This window comes from Ailuropoda melanoleuca, chromosome 4, assembly GCF_002007445.2.
Source record: "Ailuropoda melanoleuca isolate Jingjing chromosome 4, ASM200744v2, whole genome shotgun sequence".
NCBI lineage: Eukaryota > Metazoa > Chordata > Mammalia > Carnivora > Ursidae > Ailuropoda > Ailuropoda melanoleuca.
Window position 1 is genome coordinate 13,390,490 of NC_048221.1, and position 19,181 is coordinate 13,409,670.

General features: G+C 53.0%; 1 protein-coding gene across 1 annotated transcript; it reads left to right on the top strand.

Annotated features, from left to right (window-relative positions):
- The first annotated feature begins 13,888 nt into the window (after nucleotides 1–13,888).
- Nucleotides 13,889–16,912, top strand: GDF15 (growth differentiation factor 15). Its single transcript, XM_002912728.4, has 2 exons — nucleotides 13,889–14,181; nucleotides 15,686–16,912. Exons 1-2 carry the CDS (start codon nucleotides 13,899–13,901, stop codon nucleotides 16,327–16,329), a joined length of 927 nt encoding a protein of 308 aa, XP_002912774.1. The 5' UTR covers nucleotides 13,889–13,898; the 3' UTR covers nucleotides 16,330–16,912.
- The last annotated feature ends 2,269 nt before the right edge of the window (nucleotides 16,913–19,181 follow it).

Genomic DNA, 19,181 nt, shown 5'->3' on the forward strand with positions numbered 1-19,181 from the left:
GCCTGCTTCTCTCTCTCCCACTCCCCCTGCTTGTGTTCCCTCTCTCATTGTCTCTCAGTCTGTCAAATAAATAAATCAAATCTTAATAAAATAAAATAAAATAAAATAAAATAAAATAAAATAAAATAAAATCATCACATGACCCAGCAATTCCACTCCTTGGTTTAGGCCCAAGAGAACTGGACACAGGGGGTCAAACTAATCTTGTACAGGCATTTTGACAGCAGCACTAGGCACAATTGCCAAAATATAATATAAATATTATATGATTTCACTTGCATGTAATGTTCAGAAGAGGCAAAATTATAGGGACAGGAAGTAGACTGGTGGTTGGCAGGGGGAGGGGAAGGGGGAGTGACAATGAATGGGACAGGGTTTCCTTTTGGAGTGATGAGAAGTTCTGGAAGTAGACAGATGTGGCGGTGACACAGCCCTGTGAATGTGCTAAATCCACTGAATTGCACATTTTAAAATCGTTAAAATGATATATTTTATGTTATGTGTCTTTCACACAATAAAAAAATGTGTTGTTGTTTTTTTAATAATAAAACGGACTTTGCCCAAGAAGTAGCCCTCGCCATCGATCGGGTCCTTTTTGGGGTGCATCTACAGGCTCACAGATTTTTAATCTCACCCGGATCCCGAAGAGTCGCAAATAAGCCTCTCCACGTGAGGAAAATTGCCCTTCACAAGAAATCCAGGATGTGAAGAGCTCACTTGTTCACTGAGGAGAAGCCAAACCAGGATTTCAAACAGGCTTATCTACCATGAACGGCCTCTTGGGCCTGGGTCTGCTTTCAAGTTCCTGAGCCAGTCTGTCCCCTCCAGGTTGACGGTGGGAGAGTTTGCAACCCCAGGGCCTTTGAATAGGCTGTGTCCCCTGCGGGGTGTTCCCTTTTCTCTGTTCTTTCCATACCAGAGCCTTCTCTGGCCACTTGAAAGGAGTCCTGGCACGTAATGTGTTACAGCAGTATTTGTGGAGTGAACGAGTGAATGAATGGATAGATGGGTTTCTTTAAAACACTTCTCAGGGGCGCCTGGGTGGCTTAGTTAGTTGAGCCTCTGCCTTAGGCTCAGGTTATGATCCCAGGGTCCCAGGATTGAGCCCCAGGTAGGGCTCCCTACTCAGCGGGGAGCCTGCTTCTCCTTCTCCCTCTGCTCCTCCCCCCACTCATGTTCTCTCTCTCACTCACTCTCTCAAATAAATAAATAAAACCTTTTTTCTTTTCTTTTTTAAAAAGGATTTTATTTATTTGACAGAGAGAGACAGCGAGAGAGGGAACACAAGCAGGCGGAGTGGGAGAGGGAGAAGCAGGCTTCCCACTGAGCAGGAAGCCGGATGTGGGACTCGATCCCAGGACCCTGGAATCATGACCTGAGCCGAAGGCAGACGCTTAACAACTGAGCCACCCAGGCGCCCCTCAAATAAAAAAATAAAATCTTAGAAAAATAAAGCACCTCTCATGGGAGCACTGTCCAATGACAAAAATACTACAATTTAGCAATGAGTTTGATGCCCTCTACTCGAGGGAGAACAATCCACGAATTGGGAGAGTACATGCAGAGAAGCACGCTTCCCGAGGAATGTGGGATGTTATAGAACTTTAGAAGCAGCGACTCAGAAACAGGGCATGATTGCCTAGGAGGTCAGGGATTTCCTTACAAGGCTAGCATGTCCTATTTTCTAGGGTAAGGTAAACTAGTGAAAGCTGAATAGGGAACACTGTGATTGGTGTATGTAAGGTTTCCTGTAAGAGCAGGCTGATTTAGGACTAGATTTGTGTTGTGGGCAGGGCCACTGGGGCGGCTTCTATTTTAGCAGCTGAATTACCCTTATCAGAACAAAGGAGAAAGACCTGTGAATCCTCATAGCTGTGGCGGGTCCAGAGATAAGGACATCAGGGGAGGAGCCTGGCACAGAGAGGTCAAGACACCTGCCCACGATCACACAGCCAGGAACTGACAAAATCAGTATTTGAACTTAAATCTCCTTTCCCCAAGCATGGGTTTGTCCCACAATGCCCAAGTATTGCAAACCCATCATACGCCCCATAGTATGTGTGTCTCATTCCCATCTGGAGGTGGCAGAAGACGCCCCAGCAGAAAATGCTTCTTTGGGATAGGATTATTTTGAGAAACGGCCCACACAGGAAAAGCTCTGGAAAAACAGAGTAGATGTGACCCTTCTGTAAGGGAAATTTACATTTATAAGGAGGGCCTCGGGCTTGTAAGAATGTGTCGCTCGCTGTATCAGGACAAGAAGGCTGGCTCGAAATCACAAGAGAATCTTATCAGCGGAGAAGCACAGAACTAGCCTCGAGCCCTACCCCCAACAGCTTTCTTTTGGCTTTAGTTAAAGATGGTATTTAAGGTGATGGCTTGGGCCATCTCAAGGAGTTCCTGGTTTCCTGTGTCTCTCCTATGTATCCTTGAGGTACACGTGTCAACCTCTGTTTTTCTCTTTTTTTTTTTTTTTAAAGATTTTATTTATTTACTTGACAGAGACAGAGACAGCCAGCGAGAGAGGGAACACAAGCAGGGGGAGTGGGAGAAGAAGAAGCAGGCTCATAGCGGAGGAGCCCGACGTGGGGCTCGACGTGGGGCTCAATCCCACAACGCTGGGATCACACCCCAAGCCGAAGGCAGACGCCCAACCGCTGTGCCACCCAGGCGCCCCTGTTTTTCTCTTCTTAATCCGTCTTTCATTACAGGAGGTCTCCGCCAAGAACTCAGAAGGGTGGGGTGGAAATCTTCTTCTCAGGCTCAGCCTCAGGGTGGCCACATCCCATCATGTTAGGGGCTCTGAGGCAGGTGGAGCAGGTTTGGGGTTGACTGTAAGGGGCTCCACCCTTGGTCTCGCTGGCTGCCAGCCATGTGGCCTCGGCAAGCCCACCCCGCTGGCTTCAGTGTCTTGTTTGTGAAATGCCCACCTCCAGCACATCGGGTTTTATAAAGATTGTGTTTTCAGCACCTGACACATGATAGGGGCTCAGAAATGTCCCCCTTGGTATCTGTTTCTTTACTCCCCACTCTGCTGTAAAGGTAGGCATTCCCCCCACCCCTTGCCATCCCCATTCCCTGCTGTGGATGTCTCCTTGCAGCTTTTGCGGCCCTTCTCTGCCACGCCTGATAGGATATCTATCCCTCAGTCCCTATGAATGTGACCTTAGTTGGCAAAAGGGCTTTTGCAGATGTAATTAAGTTAAAATCGGGAATGAGATCATTCTGGATTTATGGTGGGCCTTAAATATGACAGGTGTCCTTAGAGAGCGAAGAGGAGAGACAGAGAAGAGGAGAAGGCCATGTAAAGACAGACACAGAGTTTGGAGTGACGTGGCCATGAGCCAGTTGTTGGGGAGGAAGAATTCTCTGTCTTTCAAGGTCCCTCCAGCAGGACTAAGAATCTGATTGACATGAGACAGATTAACAGGAGAAAATCAAATTTAATAGCATGCATACGTACGGGGAATCCACACAGACATGGAAATTCCAAAGACAATGGGGCAACATGATGCTTACATGAGGTCAGGAGTGGGGTGGCAGTCTGAGGAGGAAAGGAGAGAAAGACCACTAGCAGGATGGTGAGAGGAGATGTTTGGAAAACAAAGATTGCCCTATAATGTAGATAGGTTTCTTTTTTCTTTTTTTTTTTTTTAAAGATTTTATTTTTATTTGACAGAGAGAGAGACAGCCAGCGAGAGAGGGAACACAAGCAGGGGGAGTGGGAGAGGAAGAAGCAGGCTCCAGTGGAGCAGGGAGCCCGATGCAGTGCTCGATCCCATAATGCCAGGATCATGCCCTGAGTCGAAGGCAGACGCTTAAGGACTGAGCCACCCAGGTGCCCCATGTAGATACATTTCTTAGGTAAAGAGGAATCTCCATTAATAGCTCTTTTCCTAGGTGGGCGGGGGATGGGGTAACTGGGTGATGGGCACTAAGGAGGGCACTGGATGGAATGAGCCCTGGGTGTTCTATGCAACTGACGAATCACTGAATTCTACCCCTGAAATTAACAAGACAATATATATTAACTAAATTGAATTTAAATACAAAATTTTAAAAAAATACCTCTCTTCCTAGTACAAGCAGGCAGTTGAGGGGGAGGAACAGAGCTTTTCCCGAATCTGCTGGGTTTTGATTGCTTTTAACTAAAAATACTGCTCATGCCAAAGTGGCCCATCTTGGTGTTGCCTGCCCTTGGCCCCTACACAAAGAACACCGGGGGCCACCCAAAGCTGGAAGAGGCCAGGAGGGGCCCCCCGTACAGCCTTCAGCAGGAACACGGCCCTGCAGATCCTTGATTTCAAACAATTTTCTGTTGTTTGAAGCCACCCCGCTTGTGGGATTTTGTTGCAGCCGCTTAGCAATACTGGAGTTTGGTCCTTGAGAAGGTGTTGGTCGGCGGGGCCACAGGGCCAGAATCCAGAGACTCTAGTCCTGTGTGGGCAGGATGGTGCCAGAGGGAGGGCCCTCAGCCTGAGTGAACCTGGAGAGAGAACAAGGAATGCTTACCGGAAGATAGGACATCAAAGCTGGGGTTTAACAGATAAATATGAGTTTGTTAGAAGGGGACATTCTTTCCAAGCAAACTCGCCGGGGCCTAGCTCAATCCAATTCTGGCTAAAGCAGACATTGCTGCCCAACCACCTATCCTCCTGATGGTTATTAATTCTAAAATATTGGGATTATCGCTCAACTCAAGCCTCCTCTACTCCTTAGTGCTAGTGCTACCTTCTACGGGGGTAGTACTGAGAAACCAGAGTTGGAAAGAGATTATCAGTGCTTCCAGATCTGCTAGACATCTCGAGGGCTGAGCCAGGATTTGACCCCAGGGCTGGCTGTGGAACCTTCTAGATGATACAGGTGCCTGCGGGCCCGGAGGGATGTTCACAGAATGGGATATCAATTCTTCCTTGTGCTGCAAACTGATAGGAAATTTTCAAATGACCTGCTTTTTTGCCTCTTCCGGACCTCCTGCCGTGACTGTTTGCCTCCCTTCACGAGGAACAAACAATAAAAGTGGGCGTGGGTTCTGTTGTGTGTTGCATGTGTTTGAGGAGGGTGACTAGGGCCAAGAGTAGGTGGTGAAGGAAAATTCTGGGCAGTTTGGGGCCAAGCCAGGTGGCAGGGACGGCCTGACCCCTGGCCCCCATGCTATTTACTTCCACCTTGGATTGGCCCCTGAGGACCCATGGAAGCTGCCAGCGAGGAATGTAGGGTCCCGGCCTGCTGAGCTCATCGATGGCTGGCTGCCCACAGTTCGTCCCACTGCCCCTCCCAGCTTGGCCACGGGACTGGCCATGAGGTCATCCGCTAACGATGTTGTAAAGGGGAGCCAGATGGGCCTGGCTGCCAGCATTCCAGAGTTTGGTGAACCGGAAACAGCATGGAGCTAATGTCCCCCCTTCCCTGTTCCTGGGGATCCCCAGGCCCTCCGTGGCACTGTGTCCTCTGGGGAAATTCCAGGAATACATTAATCACTGGTCCTGTTCATAAAGTGACAGTTGCCCATTCACGAGCTAGCAGCTCCCCTCCCAGCTGGGTACAGCGGACCACGATACTGCAAGGGAAAAGGATGGACCACACAACGGATAAAGGACAAGAGTCTCAGACATGGCATTGGGTGGAAGACGCCAGACTGTAAAGAGAATACACTGGGCAGTTGTGTTACATCAGGTTGGAAAACGGGCTCACTCATCCACGGTCACAGAAGGGGGCCTGGCTGTTATCCAGGGATAGGGAGAGCGATGGGAGATGGCCAAGGGTGTTCCTGGGGCCAGGAATGATCTGGAACCTCAGCTAGGAAGTGGCCCCACAGGCCTACTGTGAGTGAAATGTCATCGAGCCCAACACTAAGATGGCTTCTTTTTGTTTTATGGAAGTCGTATCTTGATAAAAGTTTCAAAGGAAAAAGGCAGAGGCTGTGGAAAATATTCCGGCCACTCCTCAAAATGTTAAACACAGAATCAAGATTTGACCATGGCACTTCTGGGCCTATCCCCGCGAGAACCGAAAACAGATCCTCAAATCCTTGCATATGAACGTTCACAGCGGCCCCATTCACCATCGCCGAAAGGTAAAAACAATCCCAATGACCATCAACGGATGACAGATGAACGGAACGTGGTCCATCGGTCGGGTGGAATATGACTCAGCCGTAAAAAGGACTGAAACCCTGACACACGCCACGCCATGAATGAATCTGGAAAACATCATGCTCAGTGAACGAAGCCAGCTGTGAAAGGCCACCTATCGTATGATTTCACATATGTGTGTGACATTGTCACTTATCGTAAGAAATATGGGTTTGGTCTTTGACCCTGGGAATTCCTGTGATGGGACCTATAAATGTGTCTTTCTTTTTTTTCTTTCTTTCTTTCTTTCTTTCTTTCTTTCTTTCTTTCTTTCTTTCTTTCTCTCTCTCTCTCTTTCTTTCTCTCTCTCTCTTTCTTTCTTTCTTTTTCTTTCTTTCTTTCTTTCTTTCTTTCTTTCTTTCTTTCTTTCTTTCTTTCTTTCTTTCTTTCTTTCGTAGGCTCCATGCCCCGTGTAGGGCTTGAACTCACGACCCTGAGATTGAGCGTTCAGTGCTCTACCACCTGAGTCAGCCGGGTGCCCCGAGAGTTACAATGATGTCTTTTATTTTCTTAATGAGGTGACTTTTGGAAGACACCTAACCGTGTGATTGGGGAGTTTAACTTTCGGTCCCACCCCACCCCCTACCCCCGACCTCAGGGGGAGGGGAGAGGGGCTGGAGGCTGAATCAGCCCCCAACTGCCAATGATTTAATCGACCATGCCTATGTGATGAAGCTTCCATAAAACCCCAACAGGTGGGGTTCCCCAGAGAGCTTCTGGGTTGATCAACATGGAGATTTGGGGAGATGGCACCCCTTCCCATATATACCTTGCCCTGTGCATCTCTTCCTCTGGCTACTGATTCGTATCCTTTAACATATTTTATCATAAATTGGTCATCTGGTGAGTAGACGGGTTTCCTGAAGTCTGTGAGCCGCTCTGGCAAAGTAACTGAACCCAAGGAGGGGGTCCTGGAAACTTCTGAGTTATAGCCCATCTCTCAGAACCGCCGTTAACAACCTGGACTTGCTCTGGGCCTCTGAAGTGGAGGGAGTCTTGTAGGACTGAGCCCTGAACCTGTGCGATCTGACACAGGGTTAAGTTGAATCTTAGGACACCCATCTGTGTTGGAGAATGGTTGGCCTGTGGAGCCCTACCCCCCGCCCCACAACATTGGAAACCGGGTGCCATATACTTAATATGAAATGCCCAGAGCAGGCAGATCCACAGAGACAGAAAGCTGATTGGTGGTTGCCAGGGGCTGGGGGAGGGGGAGGGGAAGTGACTGCTCAGGGGGATGAGGTCTCCTTGTGTGGTAAGGGGAATGTTCTGGAAAAGACAGAGGCAATGGCGGCACAACCGCTACATGCCACTCCACTGTTCACTTGAAAATGTTACTTTTCCGCAGAGCCTCATAGCTGACAGTCTCCCAGGAGAGCTAGGGGGTGAGTGGAGATGTCTTCAGAGAAATCCTTCCAGGCCTACAACCTCTGTGTCCCTGGGGACCCAGGCCTTCTGACGAAATGCAGAGAAGGCCTGCATGGCTTGAGGGGACATGGTGGGATCCCTCCCTACAGCTCTATCTACCTGACTTGCCCCCGGGGCCCTGGCTTTCTTATCCCTAGAGAGCGACGGGGTCTGAATGGAAAGCGGCTGGGTCCAACCTCCCAACCAGCGGCGGTCAGGCTGGAGGGGATGGTGACAGGAGCAGGTGTAAGCACCTCCTGCTTGCTGGGGACATCACTTGGGACACTTTGGGACCCTTCCAAAGCCGGGTGATAATCCCACTGCACAGAGGCTGAGACTGAGACCAGGGGCAGGGGCGAGTCTCCCCAGTGGGTGCATGTTGGGGGTGGGGGAGGCCTGACCCTCTTTCTCCAGGGGAGACTCACTATGTGACCCCCCTCCCCAAGCAAGTCCTCCTGCCTCTCGCCTGCACACACTCTGTGTCACACTTTACACATCCCTCCATGTGCCTCACACAGCTGCCCATCTTCTCTGGGGCCAGGAAGCTAGAAGCACGCACAGGGGCTGGGCCAGGGGTCCTGAGCAGTGGAGAAGGGTCTGAGGGGAAGACCTGGGTCTTTCTGGGGCACCCCTTGCCCCTCCACCATATGGTGGCTGGACCTGACACCAGCCCTCCCTGTCCTAAACCCCAGCACTCCAATTCCCTGCCACCTCTGCTCTGGGCCCACCCAGCCAAAGGACTGGGTCCCAGGCTAGCATCATCTCTGTTTAAGTCTTCAAAGGGCCTCCAGTCTGGGGCAGACAGAGCCAAGCACAGATATTCCCAGTGCTGTGAGCTCAAGGCTGGACTAGGGGAAAGGGTGGGGGTTGGGAGCACCCAGCTGAGCCTGGGAACGTAGCATCAGAGAAGGCTCTCCGGAGGAGGGGCTTTTTGAGTAGGGTTTTGAGGAACGAGTAGGAGTTCCCCCACAGAGAAGGAGGAGTGACTGCAAACAAGCCCAGTTAACCACCTACCTCCTATGCATCTGGCCCTGTCCCTTCTACCTCACTGGAACTTCTCTGCAGTGAAAGTCTCAGGTCTCATTTTCCAGATGAAGAAATGGAGATGGGCTAGAGAGAAGACTTGGCTAAGGTTGTACTTTCTGGCTCTCTCTGGCCCCTTCTCCTCTGCTTCCTTTGTTTTTCAACATCTTCAGCCTTTGGTCCTAACCAGGAAGGGAGAGCAAGAATCCCATGAGGGAGAAGGCCACTTCTTAAGCTCCTGCCATGAAATTTAGCACATGGTTGGTGACATTGTAATAAGTCTTTTTTGACAAAAGCATCCTTTCCACCAGTCCACCAAGCTGAGCTGAGGTTCTCATTTTATGGAGGAGGACACTGAGGCTCTGAGTGGTGCCCCAGCTTCATCGGGAGCACCTCCCTGGAACCAGGCCCCGCTGTGACCTCTGGAGTAAGTTTGGTCTGTACACAGGGGCGGACAGGAGATGCAGGAGATGCTGGCAGACTATAAAGTTTGGTCCTACAGTGGGAGTCCCAGCTAGGAGAGTAAGGAGCACAGCCACGCCTGGGCTGGAACCAACTCCGTCCCATTGCTCCCTGATGCTGCCGACCCCTGGGGGGCCACCACTGGGGCATGCCCTATTCCTGGCTCGGGAGAACCTCCAGACCTTCCCAGGACCCTCCAAGATGCAATCCAGTCTGGATGTCCCCAGATTCCAGAAGTTCCAGAAGCACTTCAAGGACACCCCAACCATGCTGCTGTTGACCAAGAACTTGAAAGACACCGCAACCACATCCTGAAGTGTGGGTGAAGTCTCGGAGACCTCTCTGGGCGGTCCCCACATCAAACCAGTGGTTCCGTGTCTTAGAGGCACACTGCTAAGCCGTTGTGAACTTGGCAGGAATATCCCATCCCCCACCATGGCCGATGAGGGAGCTAACAGCCTCATTTGTGGCCAGATAAGGTGGGGCTCTGCCAACATGGGATTGTTATAACCCCAGCCTGATCGCAGATGGGGAAACTGAGTCCCAGAGGGGCCAGCAACTCTCCTGAAAGTGCACAGCGCCTGCGGAACCCAGAGAAGCAGGCGCCAGGAGGGCATGGTGTTTGCCTTTGGCTGGGGGTCTGCATGTGGGGGTCGGGGAAGGTGGGCAGAACCCGCTCAGGTTAGTTCCAGATTTGAGGCAACGGAGGGCCAAACACAGCTAAAGTTGTCAGCAGAAGATGCCCTGGAGAACTGGGCTCCCTAGGATCCCGGGGGAGGAGTTTGGGGTGGGGGAGGTGTCAGGCTCCGGGGAGGGCTCTGAACCCTCCCTGGTCTCACCCCGGCTGTGTAGTTCCCAGTAAACTTCTGTCCTCTGGTAACTAGGTCGAGGACCCTAGAACCACAAGCCCACTCCGCAGGTGTCCCCAAGACCTGGGAGGGGGGCTGTCTAGCGATTCTGAAGGTCCAAGGAATCTGGAAACTGGGCACCCTGTATGGTCTCGCACCCCGCGCCCCGCACATAAGGAGGCCCACAAGTGGCCAGTTTCTCTTTCTCCTTCCACAGGAAACCTCCAGCCTAGCATCTCTTCTGCCTATGAAAAATCCTGCTTTTTCTGGGCCCTACTTCCACTGTCTCCAGTGGCGCCAAGCCCACTGTGAGTCCTACTGGGGTCTGGGAGTCAGCTGCTTGTCCAACCCGGAGGTAGCATCTAGGCCCCTGGAGCGCCGGAGCCACCAGGAAGACGGGGTTAAAAGCATTTAGCATATGTCTCATAGCCTGACCATAATGTCACCCCTTTGGCTCCAGGCCCACAGGTCAGAATGGCAGCCTTTCGGGTGAGGCGGGCACTTGCCAATGGCCATGCCTTGAAACTTAATTCCTAACAGATGCTGAGAGCACATTGTCCCCTGACTCGCTCACTGCCTATGAGTTCTCCTTACAACCCCGGGAAGGGGTACCATTACCACCTTTTACAGACAGGGAAACTGAGGCTCACGGCCACAAGCTGAGCGTTGAGGGCTCGCAGATCTTCAGGGACTCCTGTCCAGCCTTTAGCTGTTGCTTCTTCCCCAAATCCATTCCTCTTCCTCCCTCTCCTCACCAAACCTTCCTTCAGCTGCCCAGAGACCCACAGAAGGGCCTGCCTCCCCGGTACGCATGGGGCACAGAGAAAGGGGATGAGATGGGAAAGAGAGAAGCAATCTCAGGCTCTGGGAGGTGGCCCTGGCTCCCCACTGCTTGGGTTGGAGTCACCCAAGTGTTTGAGGGGTGGGGTCTGGGGCAAGTGGCTTTCATGGCCCACACACTTGGTCTTGAGGAGATCCCAGAGAAAGCCGGTTTGGAATTGGGCTCTCTGCTCCCAAGGCCTGGGGCATCCCCGGGTTCTGCAGGAGGGTTTTGGGGAACAGAGTTGGCTTTCTGCCTGCCCTGGGGATACCTGGTGTGTTTCTGGGGCTCCCTTAATGTCCCAGGTCTCTAGGTTGTCCTAAATCTCTCTTTTGGAGAAAACCTTCCTGCTGAAGGTGACTGCATCTTCTGTCCCTGGGGGAGGGCCTGGCCCCTGGCCCCTCTGGTTCCCTTCTTCCTGACATCCAGAGATCCTGTGAGTGCCTTGTTCAAAAGCTCCGTGCCTGGGAACCCGGGTTCTGCCAGACAGTGTCCAAACAGCACCCCAGAAAGCAAGTAAAACAGTTGAAATATGTGATTTCTTGTGTGTCTTTGTGAGAGGTTGGCGTCCACAGGGGTCATTCTCTGCTTAGGGGGCGTCAGTGGGCAGAGGGGACCCAGAATCACTGGGGTTCCTGTCCTTGGTATGTGACCGGTTGCCCAGTCTGTGGCGGGTATTATGGGTGCTGTTAAGAATGATAAGATTTCAGGGCGCCTGGGTGGCTCAGTAGTCAGGCATCTGCCTTCAGCTCAGGGCGTCATCCCAGGGTCCTGGGATTGAGCCCCGCATCGGGCTCCCTGCTCCGCTGGAGCCTGCTTCTTCCTCTCCCACTCCCCCTACTTGTGTTCCCTCTCTCGCTGGCTGTGTCTCCCTCTGTCAAATAAATAAATAAAATCTTTAAAAAAATGGTAAGATTTCTGTACCGAACGTTCTCCTTTCTTACAACACACTGCCTTTGTTCTGATCCACAGAGAGTGTGAGTGACTTGCCTATGGTCACACAGCAAAGTGGGTGGCGCTGGGATTTGAACCATGATCAGGTTGACATACAGCAGGTGCAAACATTCCCACTCCCCGCATGTTCTCCCCACAACCCTGACACAGAGTGCCATTACCACCTTTTACAGATGGGGAACCTGAGGCTCTGCCAGTTGGTGCCCTTTGTCCCATGTGTCATGGCCACAGAGGAGTGGGCCAGAACGTCAACCCAGGCCAGCTTCTCTGGAGCTGACAAATGTCCAGTCTGTTGGGACCTGGATCAGGAAAAACTCTTCACAAGGCTTTGAAATTTGGAAGAAAAAAAACAAAAACAAAAACAACCAGTCGTAGACAGAGGGAACTTCAGAATCCTATCCCGGGCCTAGAAATGCCAGGAAAACAGATGGCCAGCCAGGAGCTGGACGTATGTGAGGTCTCCAGTGTGGAGTCGCCCCCTACAACCTTACGCACCTCCTTGCCCCTCTTGGTTTGGTTCCCTTATTTAGTAACGGAGAAGTGTGCTAACAGTGTCTGAGGGTGGAGGCTAGCGAATGCTGGCATCTCGCCATCACTGATCTTGCAGGGATGCCTGCTAGACAGCGCCCCCTCTGCCCCACCCACCCCAGGTTAGGTCAGGTCTAGCCATTGGCGGACCTGGCTGAACTGACCCTACCAGTTCGGATTACTCAGCATTCTGGCTGGCCTTCAGGGCCTGGCGTCTGCAGAGGGCCACAGCAGTGTGGCTGTGGAGCGGCCCCAGGTCCTCGTCTGGTCGGGTGCCAAGCTGGTGAGGCAAGAGGCCCATCTTCCCAACAGCCCCTGTCAGGGTGGACGTGACCGTGGCAGGAGTCAGTGTGTTTACCAAGGACCTGAATGCCTGGAGCATCACGGGACGGGGGGGAGGGGACTGGGACCCATAGCTGGACGATAATCCCACTGCACAGAGGCTGAGACTGAGACCGGGGGCAGGGGCGAGTCTCCCCAGTGGGGTGCATGTTGGGGGTGGGGGAGGCCTGACCCTCTTTCTCCAGGGGAGACTCACTATGTGACCCCCCTCCCCAGCAAGTCCTCCTGCCTCTCGCCTGCACACACTCTGTGTCACACTTTACACATCCCTCCATGTGCCTCACACAGCTGCCCATCTTCTCTGGGGCCAGGAAGCTAGAAGCACGCACAGGGACTGGGCCAGGGGTCCTGAGCAGTGGAGAAGGGTCTGAGGGGAAGACCTGGGTCTTTCTGGGGCACCCCTTGCCCCTCCACCATATGGTGGCTGGACCTGACACCAGCCCTCCCTGTCCTAAACCCCAGCACTCCAATTCCCTGCCACCTCTGCTCTGGGCCCACCCAGCCAAAGGACTGGGTCCCAGGCTAGCATCATCTCTGTTTAAGTCTTCAAAGGGCCTCCAGTCTGGGGCAGACAGAGCCAAGCACAGATATTCCCAGTGCTGTGAGCTCAAGGCTGGACTAGGGGAAAGGGTGGGGGTTGGGAGCACCCAGCTGAGCCTGGGAACGTAGCATCAGAGAAGGCTCTCCGGAGGAGGGGCTTTTTGAGTAGGGTTTTGAGGAACGAGTAGGAGTTCCCCCACAGAGAAGGAGGAGTGACTGCAAACAAGCCCAGTTAACCACCTACCTCCTATGCATCTGGCCCTGTCCCTTCTACCTCACTGGAACTTCTCTGCAGTGAAAGTCTCAGGTCTCATTTTCCAGATGAAGAAATGGAGATGGGCTAGAGAGGACACTTGGCTAAGGTTGTACTTTCTGGCTCTCTCTGGCCCCTTCTCCTCTGCTTCCTTTGTTTTTCAACATCTTCAGCCTTTGGTCCTAACCGAGAAGGGAGAGAGAAAATCCCATGAGGGGGAAGGCCACCTCTTAAGGTGCTGCTGTAGAATTCAGCACATGGTTGGTGGCTAATAAGTCTTTTTTGACAAAAGCATTCTTCCCATCAGTCCACCAAGCTGGGAGAAAGTCCCCATCTCATAGAAGAGGATACTGGGGCTCAGAGAGGCTTCTAGGGGGAGGGTCACTACGTTTCTCCAGGAGAACCCCTCCCATAAGGGCCTCCTTCTGAAAAGCAGCCCAAGAGTCAGCCAACTATGGTCCCTGGAGTGTTTACTCTGCACCCAGGGCGGAAGGGACCAGGCAGGCGGGGGCGGACAAAGTCCGGGGATTATAAAGGCCAGTCCAGCAGCGTCCGGTGTCTCAGTTCAGAGCTCTGCTAGCACCGGCATGCCTGGACAAGGTCTGACACCGCCACCCGGCTCTCCCATGCTGCTGATGCTGCTGATGTTCTCGTGGCTGCCTTCGGGAGGCGCCCTGTCCCTGGCCCAGGAGCACCTCCCAGCCTTTCCGGGACCCTCAGACACGCACTCCAGTACGGATGTCTCCAGAGCCCAGGAGTTTCGGAAACGCTACGCGCACCTGCAGACCAGGCTGTGGTTGAACCAAAGCCGGGCTGATTCAAACTCTGACCTCATCCCTGCAGCTCAAGTCCGGATACTCACTCCAAAGCGTGAGTGAAATCTAGGAGACCTCCGTCCCCTGGGCAGCTCCCCCCATCTAACCAGTGGTTCTGAGTCGTAGGGGCCCAGGCTTGCCACTGAGCCTCAGTTTCCCCATCTGTGAATCGGCCAAGAACATCTCCCCTTGGGACTGATGGGGGAGCTGGTGGCCCGTTTATGCCGGGACAAGGTGAGGCTTGGCAAAAGTGAGATGTTACGGATCGCAGATGGGGAAACTGAGGCTCAGAGAAGCTAGGGGTTCTTTTGAAAACTCACAGAGCCTGGAATTCCCAGAGGCAAAGTCAGGTGGCCGGGGTGGGGGTGGGTGGGGTCCTTGTCCTTGGTTGTAAGGGTTGGGGGAGGGTGCACAATCCAGGAGAAAGGATGCAGGGGAGCAGACCAGAGGAGCGGGTGGCCGGAGGCGAGCGGAGGGGGAGAATCTGCCTGTACTGGTTACAAATCTGACGCAATCCCTTGACACTGCCCTGCTGAAGTCGCATGTGGCATGTGCCTCAGGGAGGGAGGAGATATTTTCTCTCCATCCACGGAGGATCTAGGGGAAAGAGAGGGCAGAAGGACATTTGGACAACGCTGGGGACTGGGAAGGGTTAGAGGAGGGGTGTCAGGCCGGAAGGTAGCGCTACTATCTCACCCTAATCCCACTAGAGCTGTGAGATTCCAGGTAACCCTCTTGTCCTCTCTGAGCCTAGTGACCCAAGTCCAGGGCCCTCAAACCCTACTCCCTCCAGTATCTCCAACACCAGTACCAGCCTAGGGATTGAGAATTCTGGGGATCCAGATATCCTCCATTTCTCAGTTGTGGAAACCAAGACCCAGAGAATTGAAAATACAGTAGCTATCCCCGGCTGTATCCCCATCCCCAGCACTTAGTAGGCCTTCAATAAAATGTTTTTGACTGCCAGAGGAAGCAGAACCAGTGTCTGAATCTTAGTCCCTCTAAATATCATGTATACATTAATTCCTGCAAGTTTTTTTTTAAGATTTTATTTATTTATTTGAGGGAGAGAGCGAGCACAAGCAGGGGTAGGGAGGGGCAGAGGCAGAGGGAGAAGCAGACTCCCCGCTGAGCAGGGAGCCTGACATGGGGCTGGATCCCAGGACCCTGGCATCATGACCCAAACCGAAGGCAGAAGCTTAACTGACTGAGCCACCCAGTTGCCCTAATTCCTGCAAGTATTTACTAAGCACCTACTGTATGCCAGACATGGTGGTGGCCAAGCAGACAGAAATACCTGGTGAGGGGATTCACTAGGGGAGATGAAATGATACACAATGAAATAAAATAAAATAAAATAGGGCAGTGCCTATTTTAGACTGGCTGGAAGGATATGTAGCCTGCCACGCGGAGATTCAGGGGAATAGTGTGCTTGGTAGAGGAAGCAGCTTGTGCAAAGGCCCTGAGGTAGGAGGCAGCTTGGCGTGTGGGAGGAAATGGGCATTCCGCGCCTGGCGCACAGTAGGACCGTGGTTGACTGGCTTTCCTGTTTTCCTCAGTGCGACTTGGGTCGGGCGGCCACCTGCACCTGCGCATCGCCCGGGCCGACCTGACTGAGGGGCTCCCGGCGGCCTCTCGCCTGCATCGGGCGCTGCTCAGGCTGTCCCCGACGGAGCCGAGTTCGTGGGACGTGACTCGGCCGCTGCAGCGTCAACTCAGCCTTGGAGGTTCTCGGGCACCTGTACTACGCCTGCGACTGTTGCCTCAGTGGGACCCGTTGGGAGCGACGTTGCCTTCTGCACGTCCCCAGCTTGAGCTGCACTGGCGGCCACGTGCGGCCAGGGGGCGCCGCAACGCGCATGCGCACGGCGGGGATGGTTGCCCCCTCGGGGAGGGGCGCTGCTGCCGCCTTCAAAGCCTGCGCGCGTCGCTCGAGGACTTGGGTTGGGCCGACTGGGTGGTGGCGCCTCGCGAGCTAGACGTGCGCATGTGTGTTGGCGCGTGCCCAAGCCAGTTCCGGTCGGCTAACACGCACGCGCAGATGCAGGCGCGCCTGCATGGCCTGAATCCCGAAGCTGCGCCTGCGCCGTGCTGCGTGCCCGCCAGCTATGAGCCGGTGGTGCTCATGCACCAAGACAGTGACGGTCGCGTGTCGCTTACGCCCTTCGACGACCTCGTGGCCAAGGACTGCCACTGCGTATGAGTGGCCCTAGTCTTTCACTTTTACGGCTTGTGAGCGATGGAAGTGACCTCAGAGATCCTTGCCTGTCGAATGGGCTTGTGGGACCTGAGATACCCGATTTCCCACCACTGCTGTCTACCCCGTCCCGCCCAAACCTCTGTATTTATAAGTTTGTATTTATTATTAATTTATTGGGATGATCTCCCTGGTGACTGGAGGGCTAGGGAGAGCTGGTCTGACGGTGTGCACTTATTTAAAACTGTGGTAATAAAAATAAAGCTGTCTGACCTGAGCCCCGTGGTGTCCAGGATGAAGCTGGTGACGCTGGGAAAAGCCTTCCCCTCCCTGGCGTCAGTTTTCACAGGGGACCTCGTATCAGGGTGAGCGGAACCTTTCAGGGAATGCGTGGTGGGGTGTTCTGGGATGTCAGGCAGTTGGGTGGTGCTCATGACACTGATGTACTTCAAGGACACCCTTCTCTCTGTCTCTGCTTCTCTCTCTCCTTGTTCCTCGGTTTCTGTTTCTGAGACCCTTCTGGGTGTCAGTTTCCCTCCATATCTCGTCTCTCAGTATTCCTGTTTCTGTAGTTATATGGTCCTGTCTCTATCACTGTCATGCTGTCTTTCCTTGCCTTGGAGTCATCTTTCCAAACACGGGCAGCCCAGAGTTATGTCTATCTGCAGCCAAGTGTATTGTGTGTGATGTTGCCCTCGACAGAGAAGAGTCCCATCACTTCTATTTGGGGCACCTCCCTCCATGTTAATGGTACCTCTAGTCTTTCATATAAAAAGAGCAAGGGATGGCCACGCCATGTGCAGCTAAGGCAGCTGGGAGTTCTGGGGCTCTGTCTGCACTTGGTTTCCACCAGCCCACAAGCAATAGCACGGGAGCTATTGCTCCTGACCACCCATGGCCATTACCGGCACCATCTGTGTTCCATTTTCAGTAGCAGCCCCTGCAGAAGTGCAGAGGATTCTGGGGAAGCCATCCCTCACCACCCATCTCCCCAAGGCTAACCCAGGTCACTGCTGGGCAAGCTTCTTTTTCAGGAAGTCCACTCTCCTGTTCATGGCTACAGTGTTGAAGTCCCCAGAACCCTCAGGATCTCTGCAGGCCTCCAGAGATCACCTATGACTTGGCTCTGGAAGCTGTGAGGAAGCAGCTCGGTGGCCAGCCTGGCAAAGCCAACACCCCACCCCAGTCCTGTGGCCACCTCCAGCCACCAGGTCTCAGGAGGCACTAGGCTCATCAGAGCCCTTCCCTTCTCCTCCCCTTCCCTCCCCCTAGACTAGGCAGGCTGCAGCAAGCAGAAGCAGTTGGGGTTTTTTTGTATCAAACAGCAAAACACCAAGAAGGAAGTTGAGAGAACCCCACTCTTTTCTGTCCAAGCCACATGCGTGCCTCCCTGACACCCCATAATTGTGTACCTTGCACCAAGTGGAAAATAAACTCCAAGCAGCCAGTTAAAGAAGAAAAAACCAAACAGGAGGAAATAAATACATCGTGAAGAACATTTTCATGCACATGGCATCTCCCATGTTATATAGTCTTCTTACTTAGGATCTTGGAATCCCTGAGATGTGCCGTGTCTGCCCCCTCCCCACACCTACCTGCCTGACCACCCTGAGAATCTCCAAAGGGTAATGTTATGCGGGTCTGGGGGACAGAGTACCTACTTTCCAGCAGTGAGTGAGGTGTGTCCTCTGTGAATGCCGCCACCCAGAGGCAGACCTGAATGATTGTAGGTGCCCCTGAATGTATTCAGCAAATGCCCACTTTGTGCCAGGCTGTGACTGGGCACTCAGGACACAGAAAGGACAAGACAAGCAAAAGCACCCCATCTGAGCTCAGTTGAGTGAGGAAGACAGGTGAAGACAAAGATAAATGATAAGAAAGTGTGGGCTGCAGTATGAATTGTGCCGAGGAGTCAACTCAGGGAATCCATTAATGAGTGGAGGCAGAGTGATTTAGATGGTCGGGGGAGGGGGCCTCCCGGAGGAGATGGCATCTGAACTGAGACCTGGAGGAAGAACAGGACTCGGGGGAGAGTTGGGGAATGGGCATTTGAGGAAGTCAGAACAGGAGGTGCCAAGGCCCTGAGTTGGGAACAAGCTCAGTCTTCAGCCGCAAAACTGTTGAAGATGGAGCCAGAGAGGTGGGTGGGGGTCAGAATCCACCAACTCTCACTGGTGGCGGTGAGGGGTGTGGGTGTGTTTGAAGAGCCAGGGCTAGATGTGTAGGGGTAGGAGCTGGGGAGGGCTGGGATCTGATTTATGCTGGAGGCGAGGAAGACAGATGATTGGGGGCAGGAGTGGGCACTTGAACAGTGTCTAGGGCGGGGTTGCAGGGGTTCAAGGAAGCTAAAGACCCTTATAGGTTCCCTCTTGCACCCCAGATCATTCCCAAGTGTTGAGGAACCCAAGAGAGCCTCAAAATTAAGCTCAATCCCAGGGTCCCCCAAAGCTAACATGCCATATGAGTATCTCCCCAAATATCAGTTGTTGCCTTCGCTGAACATTGGTATGCTTGTGTGCCTTTTCATACCTCTAGTTGCTGCTTACCAGGCCGGTCCCCCTGCCCAGTAGGCATGTCCTCTCCACTTCTCAAACATGCATCCTTCAAAGCCCACTCCGGATTCTCTTCTTACGCTCAGCCTTTTCCAGACTCTTTCATTCATCTCCCTCTGGAGCCCTTGGAGCCATCCCTCCCTCCAGCCCAGGCTTGACCTCTCAGGACTGAAGGTATCTATGTCCAGCTGTCTTCCCTAGATTGGAGGGTTGGCAGGAGCCAGGCTGGGGGCAGCTGACAGGAAACCCAGCTGAGCGATGAGTTTGAACAAACTCTTGAAATACGCGGAACTCTGGGAGTGATTA